At 31.7% G+C, this 20,340-nt stretch overlaps 3 protein-coding genes across 8 annotated transcripts in view; 1 reads left to right on the top strand and 2 right to left on the bottom strand.

The window, feature by feature from the left end:
* The first annotated feature begins 951 nt into the window (after positions 1–951).
* Positions 952–2,500, top strand: LOC148226412 (uncharacterized). 3 transcript variants are annotated; one of them, XM_088204075.1, is made up of 5 exons: positions 952–1,014; positions 1,347–1,532; positions 1,599–1,748; positions 1,813–1,926; positions 1,997–2,500. In XM_088204075.1, the coding sequence occupies exons 2-5, from the start codon at positions 1,374–1,376 to the stop codon at positions 2,144–2,146; spliced, it is 573 nt and encodes a 190-aa protein (XP_088060201.1). In that variant the 5' UTR covers positions 952–1,014; positions 1,347–1,373; the 3' UTR covers positions 2,147–2,500. The 3 variants fall into 3 exon arrangements, with proteins under 3 accessions (XP_088060201.1, XP_088060200.1, XP_088060202.1); XM_088204074.1 differs by having other exon boundaries at positions 962–1,043; XM_088204076.1 differs by lacking the exon at positions 952–1,014 and adding an exon at positions 1,025–1,254.
* Positions 2,501–10,082: 7,582 nt separating this feature from the next.
* LOC148226411 (protein ST7 homolog) lies at positions 10,083–11,905 on the bottom strand. The gene has a single exon (XM_088204233.1). It carries the CDS (start codon positions 11,827–11,829, stop codon positions 10,279–10,281), a length of 1,551 nt encoding a protein of 516 aa, XP_088060359.1. The 5' UTR covers positions 11,830–11,905; the 3' UTR covers positions 10,083–10,278.
* A 5,683-nt stretch (positions 11,906–17,588) lies between these two features.
* Cow (Proteoglycan Cow) overlaps positions 17,589–20,340 on the bottom strand; it is a 32,266-nt gene continuing 29,514 nt past the window's right edge. For all 4 annotated transcript variants that reach the window (XM_088203526.1, XM_088203525.1, XM_088203524.1 and 1 more), the window contains exons 10-11: positions 19,715–19,855; positions 17,589–19,649 (exon numbers count right to left, since the gene is read on the bottom strand). In XM_088203526.1, coding sequence (XP_088059652.1) covers positions 19,567–19,649; positions 19,715–19,855 — 224 coding nt within the window. In that variant the 3' untranslated portion in view covers positions 17,589–19,566. The remainder of the gene's footprint in view (positions 19,650–19,714; positions 19,856–20,340) is intronic.

Below are 20,340 nucleotides of genomic sequence, written 5' to 3'. Positions count from 1 at the left end.
GGAAAGTTTCCCCCAAAATTTGTCATCTAATATTGACGAAAGCTTCATATTGACTCAACCGGACAGAATATATAATTGAAAGCGCTACATTAAAGAAGCGCTGTGAAGCGATTTACATATATAAGTATAATTAAAAATAATTATTTAATAATTAATAACATATCATCTGGAGCACGAAAGCTTCATTTATAATTAAAAGAGCATGAAAAATCTTCCCGAGTCTAACTTTTTTATAACAAAAAAACTTGAATTACAAAATTAATGCAGTAGTTATTTTTTATTTACATTTAAAAATTTGTAACTGCTCTGATTTATAAATAGCACTTGCGGTAATAGAATTCCTTGCGGTAATTTAAATTATTTTTATATTCTGAGCAAAAATAATTTTTTGTGAATGCTATTTAAGAGAGATGTGTGCATTTAAATAAATACTTTGTTCCATAAAATGAATTGTTTGTGCATTTATGAAGGGTAAATCTATGATTTTTTTTCTTCGAAAAATAATTTATGACAAAAAGTTATTCATAAGGTATTTGCTGTTCTGACCAATGTTCGCTCGCTACCGCTCGTTCGCACCTAATCTGTCAATATAATGTAAACAGTAATGCATTAACAATTTGTCTTATGGAACAATTATTTTATATATTACTCATTTAAATTGTCCTTAATCTATATTATGCCAATGTAAGATATATATTATATATATTTACTTACTATTAGAAAAAAGAGGGAGAAAGAAAATAATATAAAACCTTTTTTCCTGTATTCTCATTGTAAATTTTTTTTTAAATTAATAAACATTTTTTAAATATATATCTCAATTACTTACAATAAGTTTTAAAATAATGAATAATTATAGAACATGTAATAAATATTAAATTATAATATAATTAAAGTATTACCATAATTTAGCAAAACTATTTAGAGCAAATTACGTGTAAAAAAAATATCAGTTATGGTCACATTTTCTTTTCTATTATGGCCACAAGTAGGAACTGTCAAAACAAATTGCCGGTGCGTGATCGATTTTGACTCCGCTTACTGTAATTATTCAACGAATATTGCTTATAATAAATATAAATCTATGTACTGCTTATCGCTTTAATCATTCAAGATTTTTTTTGTATAGGTTCTTAAATTAGTGTTTTTCGAATGCCACATACACAAATTCAATACATAATTCAATCCGACTATAATACATAGTGACTTTAATCAAATTAAAATTAGCTTTGCACACAAAAACGTTAGATAAGAGTTAATATGATTTTTTTACTTATCAAAAAAACAACATGATATACTGATAAGAAATTAATATTTATTTTTATCATTAAAATATTTTGTTTCAGAGTGGAATTGAATGAAACGCGTGCGCGATGAATTTTATTTTCAATAGACTCAAGGCCATTATATTAATAGTCATCGGTGCTATCCGCAGAGCGTTATGTTGCTTTAGAATGCGAAGAAGATCACATACTAACGAAGGAGATGACTGTTTGACCGACGTTGGCATCGTGCCCAATAGAAACGAAGGGGTATTTATTATACTTTATATAATACTAAAGCTGTTAAATTCATTGTTATAATTTTATTGTTTCAAGGAACATATGTGGGATGTAAAATGGGGTAACGAGCCCATAAGTAGGCCGCAAACTATACAAGATCATATACAAATGTACAGAGATAAGATAGCGCATCCACCGATGCAAGAAACTAAAAAAGAAGACAAGGAACTGGATAATTTATTTCAAGTGAGCTAACTTTATATTGATTTATTTGATGAGAAGTGTAATAATGTGTTTAATTGTAATACAGGAAATGACACCGCAGTACATAAAGCAGAAGAGAGTTTTAATTAATAATTCCGGAGCACGATCAAGATCTAACGATGCAGATTTGTCAAGGCTCTCAGTGTCAGAAGATGGATTGGTATATTCTAGCACTTAATGTAGAGTAAGTCTTATAAAAATAATGTATAAATTTATTTATAATTCAATAGGGAGGAGATTTAGGAGAGTGGGTTGAAGAAAGTGCATCTGGATGGGATGAGCAACAAGTCGATCCTTTGGAAGTTATCCGAGAACAAAGAAGAATAAAGCGCGAAAGTCGTCAACAGTCGACGACGCTTGGAAAAAAATTAAAAACTTAATTTATAATAAAGTGATCATTCCGAAGTAATTTAATTTGTAATTAATTGCTTTTATATGTTTCGATACAAGTCTGCATAAATCCAAAGGAAATTATGTATGAAGTTAATTATAAAATAGAACAATGTGTGTAAGCGTAATGTGTATGGTAATCTAAATAATATATTTACTATAGCGACAATATAAGTAGCAATAATAATAATTGGAAATATTGAATTGCTGTATGAAAATGTTGGTGTATGTACTATGTATATATTTTGTATCTTTTCGACTAGAATGTTCTGATTCAATTTACTGTTATAATTTTTAAATCAATTGATTGATGTATTATTATCAAATACAAATTTTAATATAAATATTTTTTTTGCGTATTTGAATGTTACAATTGCTGTGATACTAAACCAAATAAACTGGCAGTCAATTAGAATTATAAGAATTGAGATAGATGAAATACGGTATCTGCGAAGATAATCAAGTGCACGTTATAATTGCAGTCATGAAATGTTTCTTATTTTCTATAAACACCGACTCATTCATAATTTATTTAGATACTGTCTTAAAATAATCTATTTCAAAATAAAATAAAGGCATTTTCCTATTGAAAACTCCTTGAAGAAAACCCAAATACTACTGAATTAATTGATGAAACGTAACTTCTCTTTCACTTTTATTTTGCACTATATATGTGTCTGACCAATTGTGATGAGCCACATCATTTTGTGTTTATTTAAATACTAAACGATCCAGCATCCAGCTTTTAGAGTTAATCTGGAAGCTGGATCGTATTCGAAGATTCCTATTGCAACAGTCATAAAATTCATGATGTGCAGCGAGTTCTAAAATATTCCCTGCGATAAAATTAAAATATTAAAAAGCAAATATACTACAAAAAACATTTAATAAGAAAAATCTATAAATGTCACAGACTTTTTATAAACGAATCATTTGCTAGAGCACAAAACACAGAGAAACCCGATATATATGTGCGTCCCATGTCATTCTACTCCACAGAGGTACCTGTTTTAAAAAGTACCATTCACTGGTGAACTATTAAAAATCATATTTAAATCCCTGCAAAACTTTTCTTTTCTAAATAAAGTGTAATAAAAATACATGAATTCTACAATAAATGGTAAATATGAATAAATAATTTAATTTTATATGAATTGAAGGCACTAAATATTTTAGTAAAACACTTTTAAGAAAAATATATGCATGAAAAATCGCATTAATATGCCTTTATCCAAGGCATCAATATTGACATAGAATTTAATTATTTTAAAAATATATTTTTCAGAATGCCAAATATTTCCTTATAAGTATTTATACTTAATTTTGCCCTCATTTCACTCCTAGTTATATTATATCATTCAACTCATGCCAGTAGATAATATTTTTTTAATTATTTTCAGCTTTCAGCACATATACGCGTTTTTGATAGTGACATTGCAACATATAATTGATTATGAGAGAAGCATTCACCTTTAAAATCTATTCCTGTCCCATAATGCTCTTGTGACCTTGTGGTATTGTAATGGCAAAGGCAATACAACTAACACGATAGACAAGTGTTATAGTCCATGACTAATAGCCGAAAGATCTGGGTTCTAATAGCATTTTTCATTTTCTATCATGTCTGTGAGATCAGAATTAGTGATTAATATATAATTATAATTCCGATCAATCACCGATTAGGTTATCCTAATCTCACGAATTAATTATTTCCAGGTTTCACGACTTCTTTTCTAGGCCACATAGTAAGCTTCCTGCACTTTATTGCATAAGTAAATTAAATTTATTATTTGTAATTTAGAACTTTTATGTAAAGCACATTTAACATTCCATATCTGGCGTATATTCAAGTACTGTGTCCAGTTTTAAGAATATTTTATTTTCCACTGTTTTGAAATGTGAAGTGTTAACACACATGAAAGAAGCTTTGCAGTCATCAGTTTAAATATAATATTTATAAATCATCATCACAGGCTCTTCGATTACCGGTTAATGAAATTTAATTTTCCTCAACTCATATGTATATATCAACACAATAATACGAGTATGCGAAGTTTTAATAATTTTTCATTAAATATACTTTTTTTGTCAGAATGATATTTTTAACAATAACCTTTTAATTATTTTAGCTTGTTTTATAAATTGTCCATTTGTATGAGAAATTCTACTATTTCAACAAGATATGGTTCTATACGTGTATAGCTATAAACTATTATATTTTTTAAATTTTAGCTTATTTTCTATGCTGAAATACCTATCTATTAAATAAAAATAAGGTAAATTATATGACTTGTTATTGTTGATATTGTTATAAATCAATATTCTATTTTTTTTATATTTTACAAATTACTTTAGATTATATACAACAACGGACTTCAGAAACTCAAAAAATAAATAAAGAATTGACTATGAATGTAAATTTAGAGACCAATTGTTGCGGAGAGATGTGCGTTGTATGTGGCTGAAAAATAACTGGAATGTGTCTTGTGTAATATCAAGTTTACAATAAAACATAATAACGAAATGCCGTTAAGAACTCATTGTAACAGCAAAAAACATTTCCAGTAAAATCTGCTGTAGAACATATTGCTATTTTTTCCACAAGCAAATTCAACCGATGGAAGTATAAGTGACAATAATAGAAATATCAAAAATTTATCATGTTTTAAAACATAATCACAGTTACTGCAGCATTAAATGTAAAATGAAAATTAATTTATTGTTATACTTTGATTCTACAATTGCAAAAAAATACATTGTGGGAGGACAAAATCTGAGGCAATTGTTGAAAACGTATTAGCACCTTAATCCAATCAATTGGTTATTGATGAACTTCGTCAATAACGACAAAACAATTCATTTTTCCTTAGCGAATGATACATCTAAAAAAGGCAACATTTTTTTTCCCGTTCGCAGTTCAATATTTGTATTTAAAGAAGGGAATTCAGAATAAGATCATTGCCTTTTTTATGGTTTCGAACACTACTTCAGAGGCAATTAATTGTCACAAATTTATTAAATTATCTTATCACATACAAGTTCCTATTCTGCAGATAACGCTTGTTGATTATAATAAATATTAATCTGTATATAAGAAATAATTAGCCAAAATCCGTGTTTTTTAAAAGGTAGTTGCAACTATCTCGCTATGAAGCCAGGCAGTGCCTTCAGGGCCGGTCCGTGAGATATTTTTTCTTTTCGCTCGCTCGCATGTTAATGACGAGAGTGAGTGAAAGATAAGTATGTGCAATTGCACGACCTTATCTCTCACTCACTTTCGTCACATAACACACAAGCGAATGAAAGAGAAAATATTTCACCGACCGAACATGCCAAGCACACATGCAAGGGATTGTCTATTGATGTTGAAAACTTATTATTAATAATATATACTGAATTTTTTGTATTACTCTAAAATAGCTATAGAAATAAAATATTTTATAGAATCTAGAATATCAAAATGTCGTTGGACATGTGGTAACGAGATGTTTATCTCTACATAAAACCCTTGATAAAATTGTTAACTCCTGGTTAGCATTAAGCTTTATTTTGTACAACAGAGTGAAAAAGATACGCACGAAATCATTTGGGAATTCGTGAGGTTCAAGGCAATGAAAAGAATGTATCTTTAACTGAACTTCATTGAATTAACTTTATGCACTATTTTATGGAAATTATAAATCAGCATATTATACAGCTTGAAAATCATTCAATTGTGTGTTTCTAAATGCCTGGCGTAATGTCATTTATGAAAAATAAACTAGAAAATAGAAAAAAAACACAGTAAAAGCTATTAATTACTTTTTTTTAATTATTAAAGATTTTTTTATGAATTTTAATATAGATTATTTAAATATTTTGCGGTTACCAATCATAAGTACGAAAATTTCAATACTGGGATTTTTTACATTCCGTGAAATATCTTCAATTAGACGCAGATAAACTATGTGATACTTGCTTTTTCTAGCGGCTTAATTTTAGAATATCTATTCTGGAATTAAGTCGCTTAATTTAACAACCAATAAAAAATGTGTAAAAATATTTTCTGCTGAAAACATTTTCAATGAACTACCAAAACTAGTAAGTCACATTTTATCAATTCCTATTTGCAATGCCTATATTGAAAGAATTTTCTTGATAATGGGAAATGCATGGACCGAATTGAATTTTAGCATTAGCTGTCAAAAATTATCAAAAAATTGCTCTTTGCCATGTCAGATAATAAATATACATGGAAAAATAAATAACTATTTTTTTTGTAATATTTGTAATTTGTCTAGATTGTATTTTTATATGAATAAATGAAAAAATAATATTATTTTTTATTTTGTCATCTCCAGATAAAATCTTGGTCTGAGGTGACAACTCTATTTATTAACAATCTTTCATAATTTAAGTGCTCCAATCAGGATTGCTGCCTCAATCAGTTTTGGTAAATCCAAATTTCAAAGTAGTATTAAAGACCTACTATGGTAATCTGCATGAATTCAACGAATTAAAGAACTTAACTGGATAACTGGTAACATTTTCATTTGTCATTAACGTTATATTGCTTGTAATAAGTATATGTTGCAAAAGACATCACTCTTGAATCACGTTAATATTTTCATCAACTTTTAAAATAATTGATAGACAGATAAGACAGACACCTTTAGAATTATAGAACAATAATAATAAAATTAATACAGCTATTTATGCAAACACTTCTCTATAAATACACTGAAAAACAAAAAAGACTCTTATCCATAATAACCAATGTAGATAATTAGACAGTGTAAATTTAGATTGTATTGCTGATGTTGCTTGTTATGTATGGTTGGTATTTCTATATTAAAATAAATTTGACTCTTATTTTTCAGGTAAAAATGTTGATACGGTTGTGGTCAAAATTTATATAAAATGGATCAGAAATTATATTAAATAGCTAGAATTTTAATTGGACTGGTCAGAATTTATATTAAATGGTAAAAATCATTTTGACTGATGATCAGAATCTTTTTTTCAGTTGGCGATAGTATTGTAAGTTACTTACATGACAGTTGAACACATGAAAGCTGAACAAACAAATGAACACATTGGCTATTGAGCACGCTAACAATTGAACACAAACCGCAAAAAATATTGAAATGGTCAAAATAAAATAAATTATAAAGCGTTCATTAGGACCATTTAAGCATCATGAGGTCGTTAATATTACATAATTTAAGGTTGTTTTATTATATTTTGGCGGGCGGGTGATGACGGGTAGCAATTAGACACAGATTGAGTCGCTGCAATATTATTTTATTGAGAGTATTATAGTTTACATGTTATTTAAATATAAATGAATGAACGGTGAACGAGGCAGCACCGGCCGTTGTCTTCCGTTGAGCTCCACAAAAATAATGTTGCTGCCCTCCGCTATCATCACGTTAATGTTACCAGAGTGCCGCCAAATTTTGTTCAAGTTTATTCTATAAATTGGTTCCCATTTTATCATGATAAAATGATAAACATAGAATAGCCATAGACATGAAGCCATAACGTCCTAAACTTTGACCATAACAAATTATTTTAAAACGATAAATAATATAAGTAATAAGAACAATGTAAACAGAATAATATTTTAAAAAAAATAAAATAATACAAATATATTTTAAGTAGTATCTGCAATAATTAAAAAATAAATGTAAATCATCGAAATTTTCGCCGTGCGTTCAAATAAATTACAATAATTTTAGAAATGATAATTATCAAGATAACGTTGTAAAGGGATATATTTTATCTTAAGAAATATTTGTTATATAGCAGAGTGAATGAAAACAAAAATCGGATCAGAACAATGGCAGAACTTCGTAGTTCAAGACTCCAGAACGCAGTGTGAAGCGAGCATTTCAAATTAGTATATAAATATGTAATAATTTATTATAACTAAAAATAAAATGTTGAAATTTAGAACTTTGCCTAGAAAAAAAATCGAATTTTATATCTCGTTATATTTTAATTTAACATTGAATGAATCGTTAAATATTCCCACATTTTCACTTTTCATATTTCGCAAAAGGTCGAAAATTATTATATTGGGAGAAGGATGACGGTGTTAAAGTCAACCATAACAAGCACAATCAAAATATAGGGAACGCGATTGCAGTGATGGAATTGTAAAGCTCATACTAAAATAAATATATTCAACAGGAAATATTTAACATAAAATGGTGGTAATTAAACACGGATTGAGCCGCTGCGGTAGTATTTTATTAAAGTATAGTTACATGTATACATTTAGAATATGAAAGGGAACGGTGCACGAGGTAGCACCGGCCGTTGTAAGCCCGCCAAGAGACTGTGCCGCCGTCATGTCAGTGTTACCAGAGTGCCAACAAGTTTTGGCCATAATAAAACCTATATACATTTATATAATTTTTCTCATTTTGTGATTGTCACAAATATTTAAATTATTTAGTCACATAAGTAAACGAGTTTATCAATTATTCATAATAATTTTGGGGGCCCATTTATATATATTTATATTTAGGTTTGAATATGACCAAAACTTACCGGCACTCTGGTAACACTAACGTGACAAACTCCTTGGCGACTCTGGCGGGCTCGCATGCCAGTGCGGGCCCCACGCAACGTTCACTGTATATAAATAATAAGCAACGTGTAACGTCAAATTATCAATAAAACACTACTGCAGCGGCCCAATCTGTGTCTAATTGACACTCGACGCCAAAATAAAATAAAAAAATGAAATGTAAGAGGACTTCATTGTGGTTAAATTAATGCTTTATAATTTATTTTATTTATACTATTTCAAACATTTTTGCGGTTTGTGCAATTGTTTCTGTATTCAACTGTCATTTGTTCAGTTGTCATGCGTGCAATTATCTAGTTTCCAGCGTTGTTATTTCTATAACGATGGAGTTTATACAACTGGTCGATCTGTCATTCGCATGTCGGCAGTTCATTATCATTAGGCGCACCATATTTATGAAACTCTAAACCGGGTCATCTCGGAAATTTTGAAAATCCAGGACCAATGGTATGAAATCGAGACAATCTTAATAAAACCGGGACTAAGGGGTAAGCTTAATTATCATAATCATAATGTTAAGGTGACCAGATTTTAAAAGTATCAAAGGACACTAAAAATAAAAAGGTCGTAACGGAAATTTTTGCTCACGAAGGTCAACATTTTTGAGGACAATCCTAATAGGAAGACGTCTGGTCACCCTAAAGGTATTTTAGTGCCAACTTGTTTGGTTGGGCTCGCAACAGTGTCAGATGTAAATACATGCCGAGCGTTATATCCGCCGCCGCTCTGTCATTATTCCCGTTTCGTTCGTCGTTCTTAATACCTTTTCCTCGTACATACAATTTAATAGATTCGTTGAGAGTTATTCATGGGGTGCTCACTGTTCTGACAGTTTAGGTGCGAGCAAGATATTTTATAAAATATTTCTAAAATAAATAATTTATTGCCCATTTATATTTATTAATGTTATATTTTAATTCACATGATCGTCATATATTTTTACCCTGATCGTATTTTATTTTTATTCTGACCCTGAATTATTATGTCTAAGCTACTAATAAAATTGTGACCGTGATTTGATTTTTACTCTAACCCAAAGTTGATTTAAATTCAGACCATCTAATTTGTTGACAATAAAATCTAAGGTTTTGAATACATTTTTCTTCAATTGCTAAGAGAAGGAAATATGTACATTAAACCAAATTATAAAATAGGGTATTATGAGATAATAAATAATTTGAAACATGATTTTTTCACACAAAATATATTTAAATATAAATAAATAGTGAATCACAACATGACACATTTGAGTATTTTAATGCTAAATAATAAGCATAAAATGATTTTTTAATAGTATATACTTCTCCAATAGTATATATATATACGTTGCTAATTAGCAACAATGATAATTTTATTCATTTTAATTAAAACGTACGATATACAATTTGTACTTTTGGTGAAATGCTACTTGATTCGTAATTCATAACTTCAATTCGTCAAACCGGCTTTCGAGTACACTATACAGGAACTTAAAACGTTACGTGTAACGATTACATGACAACATAAACGTATCGAGTCAATTGATAAAACATGTTTAGCCTCAATTTATATTTTAGAGAGTTGTTGTAGAACATTGAATGGAAGAACCGATTCTAACTTTTCCATGAAATACTGAAATGGAAACGACACGTATGTGAGGAGCGCTTTTGCAAAGTGTCCCATGGATTCGGGATACTGATGAGTCAAGAGGGCGAGCAGAGCCGTGCAAGAGCAGAGGCCGGCCGTGAATAGAATGAAGAACGGCAGTTCTTTTTTTGGATACACTGATACTTCGTGGAAGGCAGGCAAGAGTTCTCGATCGGCGCATTCGGTGCACGACGGATACGGGTAGAACAGATGGCCTCTCTCTAGCGGATAAGGCAGCATCCTGAACGTGCCTTCCCACGTGCAATGCAGTAGATTCAAAGCTCCCTCGACGTTCTTCCAATGAGCTAGGTGGAAAAATGCGTAAGCGATCGCTTCGGAATCGCCACGTTTTAAGATATGTTCCGGCGGTAATATGAGCGGTTTCATTTCCAATATGTACTTGGGAACGTGCGGATTGAATTCGACGGCTCGATGTATGGCTTCGACGGCGATCATCTCCGCCGGTGTTAGCCCTCTTTTCGAAGCGATATCAGGCGAAAACTTATCGGCTACTAGTCGAGCTTTGAGTAAAGCTGCGGTGTAACAGATGGTGGCCGATTTTGGCAAGCTTATATCGTCATATTTGGCTAAAACGGCTTGAACATCGGCATACGCTTGTTGTTCTAGAAGCGTTTCAATTAAGTTTTCGTGTATGTTAAGGACGTTCATGATGGGAGGTACTTCTTTAGTGAGATCTTTAAATGTTTTGGCGGCTTCTTTGAGTTTGCCGAGCTTTCTGGAACACATTGCCAGTCGTCGTTTGATGTATATTAAGATGTTGGTGTCTCTCCTGTGTATGGATTCCATTATGGCACCTTGGTGGAGTAAGTTTTGCGATTTGCGGTAATTTGCCTCGGCCACTTTTAAAGCTTGTTTGAATATGCGTTCGGATTCGAGGATTGTAGTGGCTTCTTCTTCGGCTAGTAGGATGTAAGCGGGAGCGCAATCGGCGTTTCTCTCTACGGCGCTTTGTGCCGATTTTATGCGTACGACCGGATTACGCTCTCTCCACGCAGTCTGCATGATCTCGTACTCGGCTTTACCGGCGTCTCCTTCGCACGTAAAGAACGTTTGATGATCCTGCGCCGATAGATTCATGTCGTAGTACGTCAGCGGTTCTTTGTTTGTGGCCCAGTAGAAGCGTTGGTACTCGGCGCCTCTGAATAAATTCAAGGGATTCCGCCATACTTTGCATTCCGGGACGGGCGGAGGGCCGGAAACCGGCAGCGACGATCCGTTGGAACCCGAAGAAGACGAACCCGAGCCGCCGTCGCCGTTTACGCCTTCGCCCCCGCCGATCCAGGGAGATATGTGAGTCAGAGAAACTTGTTCGATGAAGGAAGTGCCATACTTCCTGAAATACCACCACTCGAAGATGAGTATGAGACCGGAGATGAGCGAGGAAGTGCCCGTGAGCGCCACGTAGAACTTGGGCGTGAGCGTGCTGAGGAAGAGGCTCGAGTCCCACATCTCTCGGCCGGCATCCGTCCGTTTACTTCGCCGCTGTCATTCGCAGTTCCGGCAACTAGAACTACGTCATAACAACAACACAGTGCGACCTTCTCTTTTATCGATCGGCAAAACGACACATGACGTTCCTTGGTTGTTTCATTTTCAAAATCATTTTTTACCGATTCACAATAATTAATTAACAACAATATTATGTGCGTTACTTTTTAATTAAAGATATTCAATATATATATATATGATAGTTATAATTTGGTTGAAATTATTTTATGCACTTAGTGGTCAAATAATTTAACGACAATGACGATCACGAAGAGAGGCGAAGATAGTTTTTCAATCAAATCCGAATATTAAAGTTGATTCTAATTTATTTTCAAAAAATAACTCAAATTATGTATTTCATCAATTATGAAAAATAATAGCAATTAAATGGCCGCTTTTGGACCTTTTAGAGTAGCCGATCCTTCCAGAGTTATTTTTGATTACTTTTTTTATACATTTCGGGTGGAATCTCAGTTATAACTTGGCGGATGTTGTTTTTAGGTGCTCCAACTTCTCGGGTGTATCGGTATATACACGATCAAATCCAACGGCGTTAAATAGCATGATCTTGGCGGCCAGTTTATGTCACCAAAACGTGAAATAACACAACTGGGAACTTTTCATGCAAAACATCCAACGTTGCACCTGATGTGTGGCAAGTTACGTCGTCTTGATGAAACTACATATCTTCCACGTCAATATCTTTGATTTAGTGCTAAAAAAAATCAGTTATTATGCGCCTTTAGCACTCTATTTAAAAATTGAGGTCCAATGACGCTGCCTGACTACAATATGCATCAAACAATTTTTTGGCATGTAAAGGACTCTCATGAATTACATGAGAATTTTTCTCACACGATATGTGCAGCGATGTCCTTTTTGCTTTTTCCAGAGAAGGGAGGGGGGGCAAAAAATGGCCCGTCAATGGTTGTTATTTTAATATTTCGATTTCATTCAAATTCGTGGCATTTCATTAAATGACATGTGTTTTTCTTTCCAAGTTCAAGTGGGGGCAATTGCCCCCTCCTGCCCTCTTTCAAATGACGTCCTTGCATATGTGGCAATTTACTTATTAACATACCCAGAAAGGTGGAAATATGCCTCGTCAGAGAACAAGATTTTATTTGAAAAATCAGCATCAACTTCCTACTGCTCTAACACTCTATCTGCGTAAATTCTTCACTGTCCATGATTTCTGAGCTTTATTTATAGTGTTATTTGATTTTTTACGTGCGAAGGTGCACGTCCAGATGCAAAAATGCGCCAAAGGGAGCCATATGAAAAGCCTAAAAGCTGAGAACGCCGACGAATCAATAATTCCGAGTTTTCAGCCACACTTTCACTTACAGCAGCAATATTCTCGGCTGAACAGGCGCCTCGTTCATGCATAGCTTACCTTATCAACAACGCTTCCTTTCTATTTAATTTTTTTCACTACGGTGGAATTTTTTTGTTCAGTAAGACGATCAAATTGGCTATAATTTGCCCGTCGAATTATAAGTATCAAAATACCCAATGAACCATATTTTGTTTCATGTTAAAATAAAATAAATAAATAAAATCATATTTATTTATTTTATTTCAACATAATCATGCGGTTTTTTATAAATTTGGGGAGAAGCTAAATTTAGAGTTCTGCTACCAATAAGCCGCAATAATTAATTTCTATAGCAAAATGTTCGCGAGAACTAAAAAACTAGTCACCCACCCGTTCACTGTTACACACTGACACTGACAATCTGCTAAGGCGCTAATGAAATTATTTACGTTTAGTTTTTATGTGTTAGACCGATAGACTGTTTTATGGTATTTTTAAAATTGATATGTTAAGGTTCAGAGCATTGCTGTTTATTATTAAAAAAAAATCTGAAGAAGTCGAGACAGATATTTTTCTTATGGATGAAAATGTATCTTGTAACAATGCACCAAATAACTTAAGTAGACGTTTTTCGTTTGAATTTAAGTAATATGTGTCACATATTTACAAAAACATAAATCCAGGAATATTGCTTAGCATTTTTTTTAAATGTATTATATGGAGATAAGTGCTCTTCTTAGATTCATAATTATTTCAGCTATGGTAGATTTCAGGGTTGGCTCAGAGTCAGAATTGCAAAAATATTACCAGGGTCCCGCGCATAAAGGCGCCTTGCATACATAGAACCATATTTTTGTATTGTTTCCACTTTTGGTTGGATTGGTTGGATGGCCCCGCATATAATATTTTTCCAAGGCCCCGCAAAACTCTCAGCCGGTCGTGGTCGAATAATTAGGAATATATTTCAGCCTGAATGTATCAATGTACAAATCGGTAATTTTGACGATAGCTTAGAACAAAAATCTTTTTAAATTTGTCTAGTGATAAAATCATGTCCATACGATTTTATTGCACGATATTATTATAGTTTTTGTTTTGATCCTTATAATGTAATAATCAGTAGACTATTATCTCCGTTTTCTATTGAAGTTATGTTTTTAATTGTCTTTCTTGTGAGTGTTCGTAAGGTTATTATTATATTTATTTATTTTTATTCAAGTACTATATGTATTATCTTCCCCATTTATTACGTATTTGTCTTCACAAAAAAATATTATGTAGTTTTATGGGAGCCAAAATAGATTTGTTATGGCCAAAACTGGTCAGCGCTTTAGTAGCATTAACGTGACGGTTTTCTCTCTCTCCACTGGCAACCTTCCTGGCGTGCGGACGCATCTTCTCGCGTCCGCCCTTTTTACAATGTCAACAACTGTAATAATCAATAAAATATTACTGCAGCGACTCAATCTGTGTCTAATTGCCACCCGTCACCATCACGGTCCCTTAAGTTTTATCTGTGGATAAATGCTAATATTTGTTTGCCTTAGTCCGCCGAACATTTTTGTCAATATAATTTTGAGTTATTTGCTATTTCTTTCCAAGTTTTATTTTGTTTGAATCCATATATTTTATCTTAAGAGTATAGATAGATTTTTGTTTTGAGAAATCTGGTAATCTCAGAAAAGAAAAAAGACGTAAATATTACCCCCACCCCTATAGTATTACTGGCGACTGCTATTTTTCTACTTTAAATTATTTTTCTAATGGCAACACTGTCAATCTGACAGCACCTTGGCCGAAAGACGATCGATCTTGTGCAAGTGGCGACGTTTGCGTAATCAAAATGATCGTGGGACCTACTTTGATTCAAAAATTGGCGTCGTACGTACCGGCCTTTACGGTATTTGGAGCCACGGGCTTCGTCATGATGTGCCACTTCACCGACTGGCGAGTGGTAATGGAGCACGTTCCATTCTACGGATCCAAATTCCCACCGATAGAAAAGACCGAAGAATAAACGCAATTTTCTAGTCCACCGTTGTCATATTCAAATGTATCGCCTGTTAGAAATGTTATCTGTTAATAAATTACTGCATTAAATCGATTTGTCTGCGTTTTATTGTCCTATTTTTAACCTTCAACCTGATGCTCGTATTTTGGTTATGTCCGAATATGGAAGTATTCTTAATTCTGATTTTGTATGCAGTGTATATATTTTATATAAGAGTTTTATGTCACGCTAAACTGCACAACATTGAATAACCTGACTATCAATGAGGAACATACATAAGAATTGGTAGATTTCTTTATTTTAGAATGTGTAAAGATATTTCAATTTTTAAATGCACGTTTTTGGTTTATAAGTATGCTATGAAATATTTTTCTTTTGTAAATTTTTAAAATACGTAATTTGTTTTATAAAAATCAATTAAAACTATAGCGGTTATCGTGTTCATAAAAACCGCAATGCACCATATACATATATGACACAGAGAAATACTTATTTATATCTTATTATAGAACATTTTTGACCTCTGCTTCAAGAAAATAAAAATTTGATGCCTTCAAAATTTAAAATCAACTTGCGGTTGTTTTTACGGTTTTCTCTCAAAAATTCAATTCAATTTTTTGTTTTGAACCATTACCATTATCAAGTATTACTTAAAATAGACTATTGAGGATTGTAAAAAAACTTAAATTTGATGTTGAATATCTATGCCCGTGGTCATCGGCTAATAAATTACTATCTAGTAGCAAAAAATTATATTCCATGACATTTTCTACAATTTCGTCACCCATTAACTTCGATTATAAAATGGATAACAATGTGCTCCATTGCCCAGAAGTGTTAACCGATTTGGGTGTTCTATTTCAAGAAAACTACAGATTACATCAGCAAATAAAAAATATATGCAATAAAGCCGCTAAGATGTTGGGAGTAGTCTTACGATACGCGCATCAATTGAGGATCTTGATGGCACTGTGTTACTTGTATAATAACCCGGTAGAACACAGTATTCTTGAGCATGCTTTTCTGGTCTGGTTGCCAAATAATGCAACTGACTCACTTTTAATAAAAAAAGATCTAAAAAGGTTTATAAGATACCCGTAAATGAGAAAACAAAAATATTATCCTTTTTTTCATTTCCCACAAAATTCCTACAATATATGCTTGGATATAATTTAATTAAGTAGCAACAACAAATATACTTTAGGCTTTGTTGTTGTTAGGAAATATATACAATATGGAGATTCTAGAAGGACATTTTTGAGCATCACCAAATTACCAGCGCTTGCATTCTCGAGTATTATTTGAAGTACCACATGCAAGAACATGAGTACTGGATAACTTCTCAACAAACACAGCTATCTGACATTTTGAACAAACAGAATCTCTGCGACCAAATAATTTATCAGGCCATTATTTGAGGCTAACTTTTATTTTATTTTAAATTATGAAATAATCTTACTGTAATAAAATAATATTAAAAAATATATAAAAATACGGTTTCAATGTTTCATTACAGAAATATACATTTCTTTTGGTCTATCACATTCTTCCTTATCAAAAACCTTACTTACCTACTCCACGCTATGAAGCGAAGTTCTGTGTTATGAAATAATATTCTAATGCATTCTAAGTAATATTTTACATTATCTAGTATACTCCAATGTACTTCGTTATATATAGATAATATTTTTAATGTATAAATTTACCATGACTTATCTTCGGGGCAGGCCTGTATTAACTCAGTTTATATTTGAGACACGGCTTTTTTCGAATAAATATTTATATTTGAGACACGGCTTTTTTCGAATAAATATGTGTGTAATAAAGAATATATTTAGATACCTATTTTTTATTTTACAGATGTCTTCAAAGTCTTGTGTTTGGTATATTATTTTATTTTTATTTTTAATAAAATAATTTAATAGAAGAACTCAGTCAAATTTTAGGTACCATATGCAATAAAATGAGTAATAGAAAACTGAGTGGACGCATGTTTAACATATTCGATAATAAATTGCTTTAAAAAAACATCCAGATCTGTGTACCACATGAAGCTAATCACGAGTGAAATAATACATATTTTATTATTGGTTACTTGACTAAATTACAAATTATTTTTATATATTTTGATATTATAGATCTATAATATAGATTACTACATAATTATGTTAAAATAATTTGCTTTTGTAAAATACATAATTATTTAGGACTAGATTAATTTTTATACTTACAATAAAGTGAACTAAGACTAAAAAGCATTTGTATTCCAAGAAAGAGCACTCACTCAAGTCTTAATAGCTATTACTTTTTCAAATAAACAGGTCATCGAAGTTAAACTTGGATTGGATCAAGACAATTTATAAATGTCAAGGGATGATAAATAAAACAAAATTTTGGAAACTATTTGGTAACAGTTCTATATTTTTATTAAAATATTCAGGGAAAACACCAATGAAAAACACTTGCTAACATAATAAGTGTCATTTTATAATTTTGTGGGACGCAATAGGATTTAATCTTTCAACAAAATAGACATTAGGAGATTATATAATACATTTAAATAACGAACAAAATCAACCACTAATAATTTCCAACCACAATATAGAACTATCAAAAAAATACTTATGCAAAATTTAAACAAACGGGTCAGGATTTACAGTATAAAAACATAAATTTTACTTCCACTTGGTAAACGACCGAAGCTGTAAATATCAACGCGTATGTAAATATTTCTTTTCATAATGTATTAAATATATTTGTGCATTGAAATACTCTGCACTCTCCTGTTACGGTTATTACTAACACAGATGGGGTTAATACAATTACAAAATTACAAATATATCGACGACAAACTTTGCACCACAGGAAAATTGTGTGCAAAATATTACTTATACATGATTAAACTTGGTACTATCATGAAGTATTCTGGAATCTCACTTGTTAGTATTTTTTTCAATATATTACAATATTACCGCTATAACCGCAAATTTACAAGTGATTAAAAAATACACAAATATAATATATATTTTTGAAAGTTACACAATAGCCTCTGATCGATTTTATAAATAAAACACATTACATGTATGTAAATAAAATTATGATACATGGACTTTGTGTTAATCGGCGATTTAGGCAACGTAAATCGTGCTTCTTTGTAGAAGAAGAATTACATGAAAGAAACAGTGCCATAATCAAATCAAATTAATTGACTTCTATTCACTATCACATTTATGCCGATTAATATAAAATCCACTCCTAATCGAAATAAGTACTATTCCAACAATAAAACTCTCAGAATTCCATCTTTTGCAGAGTTGTTTTCGTTTCCGTTTAACTTCCATATGATTGTTCATTGTCAGCGTTTAAGAAAATTCTGAGGCGTTCATCATCAAAGTAATAATATAAAATAAGAACAAAAACCGTTACAATATATGACATTTGTAATATTCACAAATGCACACAAAGCAAAAATATGACAATATTCGACTAATAAATACAGACATATCCCTAGTGGAATGCTCGTTCATAAGATTAAATGCCTTATATTAAAACAATATATATCTAACTCATTATAAGCACATTCACCTCTAATGTTTCGTATATATATTTTTACCACTCACAAGTTAATTTCGTAAATATTGCCTACTACACAGTTAACGCACAACCCACATCGCCAATGACGGTAGGCCATTTGCAATAAGTCTAAATGCAAATATACATCCACTTTATATAAACATTAAATGCACATTTTCACCTGCTTTCGTACACACGCACACACATTCGGCGAAGATCCCGTTTAGCCAGTGCTGGTTCAATCAAAATAGCATAAAAAAATATTTGTGTTAAGCAGATAGTCGTACAAGTGTATTTTTTAGACACGTTGGTACTCGCTTAGATAAAAAATATCAAATCAAAGAAAAACATTCACATATGCTTCGTGAACCGTCTGCCGAAGATCATAAGTAGGGCTATTTCGAACTATAGGCTATCATTAAATATCACATTGATTGAAACATACAATAATGACGTATTGGCAAGAAAAGGATGGATTTAATCACAACGTCTCACGCATTCTTACACAGAGCTGAGAATCTCATTTTTTCCTTTGCGATAGGGTGCAATAGAAGCGATTTGTTCCTAATTCTTTGAATTTTGTGGGTACAAACTGTAAAAATACAAATAGTTAATCTATATTAATATTGAGGTCTTTGCATTTTATTTATAAATATTTAAACTCATCTATAATGCGTCATATGTTAACTCGAGCTTAACTTATATATTTACGCTATATGTATAAAATCATATAGCTACATTAAATATTTAATAAATGTTAGTCGAGTACTTCGTTAAATATTTATTGGATACAGATTTAAAAGTCCAATGGCTGATCTGCACTTCCCTCGCCAGCGCCGTCTTCATCGTCTGACGGTAAACTGACGGCATCGTCTGATTCTGGAACATTTTTTTCGTCATATAATGCATTTGTAAAGTAAGAACATAATATTTTCTACTATTACCTGGGCAACGTGGTTCTCCCTTTGTACGTGTGCCTGGGCGTTCATTTCCGTGTTTATCTGTACACCAGCAAACACCGACAGCAGCATGGCACTGCAGAGGTCTGTAGTAGCCCAATGAATCACATTGTGGAATATAAGTTCCTAAAATATCACAACAGGAATAAAGGTTAAATATATGTTAGGATTATATGATCAATAGCTCTATTAATAATCATTTTACAAACTTTCAGACAATAAAAAATTTATATTTTTTCAAAGCCTACCCCAATTCATACATTCAGTACTTCTCCATTAAATTGTGAACACATCTTTCAGGCTATGGTAATTTTTATGTGTATTTCTAAGAATAGTTAGTTTTACACATAAGAGTCAAAAGGGATATATTAAATTTTATATTAGTAGCGTTTTTTTACAATAGTAATAGGCATGGTTTTGCTCAACAAATAATTATACACAATTTTTTGTGGCCATCGGGATGTTATCACAATGGTTTCATTTATAAAGGGTCACCCGAAAGGAATTGTTATGCATTAGAAAGTCTGAGTTTGACAATAAGGTCTTATTGGTATATATACGTTTTTGGTATAAATAAATTTCCTATTCGTCCAGGCTTCCTTTGGAGAATA

The sequence above is a fragment of the Plectrocnemia conspersa genome, unplaced genomic scaffold (genome assembly GCF_051122295.1).
Source record: "Plectrocnemia conspersa isolate PC_06_02 unplaced genomic scaffold, ASM5112229v1 ptg000014l, whole genome shotgun sequence".
Taxonomy (NCBI): Eukaryota; Metazoa; Arthropoda; class Insecta; order Trichoptera; family Polycentropodidae; genus Plectrocnemia; species Plectrocnemia conspersa.
This window is presented reverse-complemented; position numbering and strand designations above follow the sequence as displayed.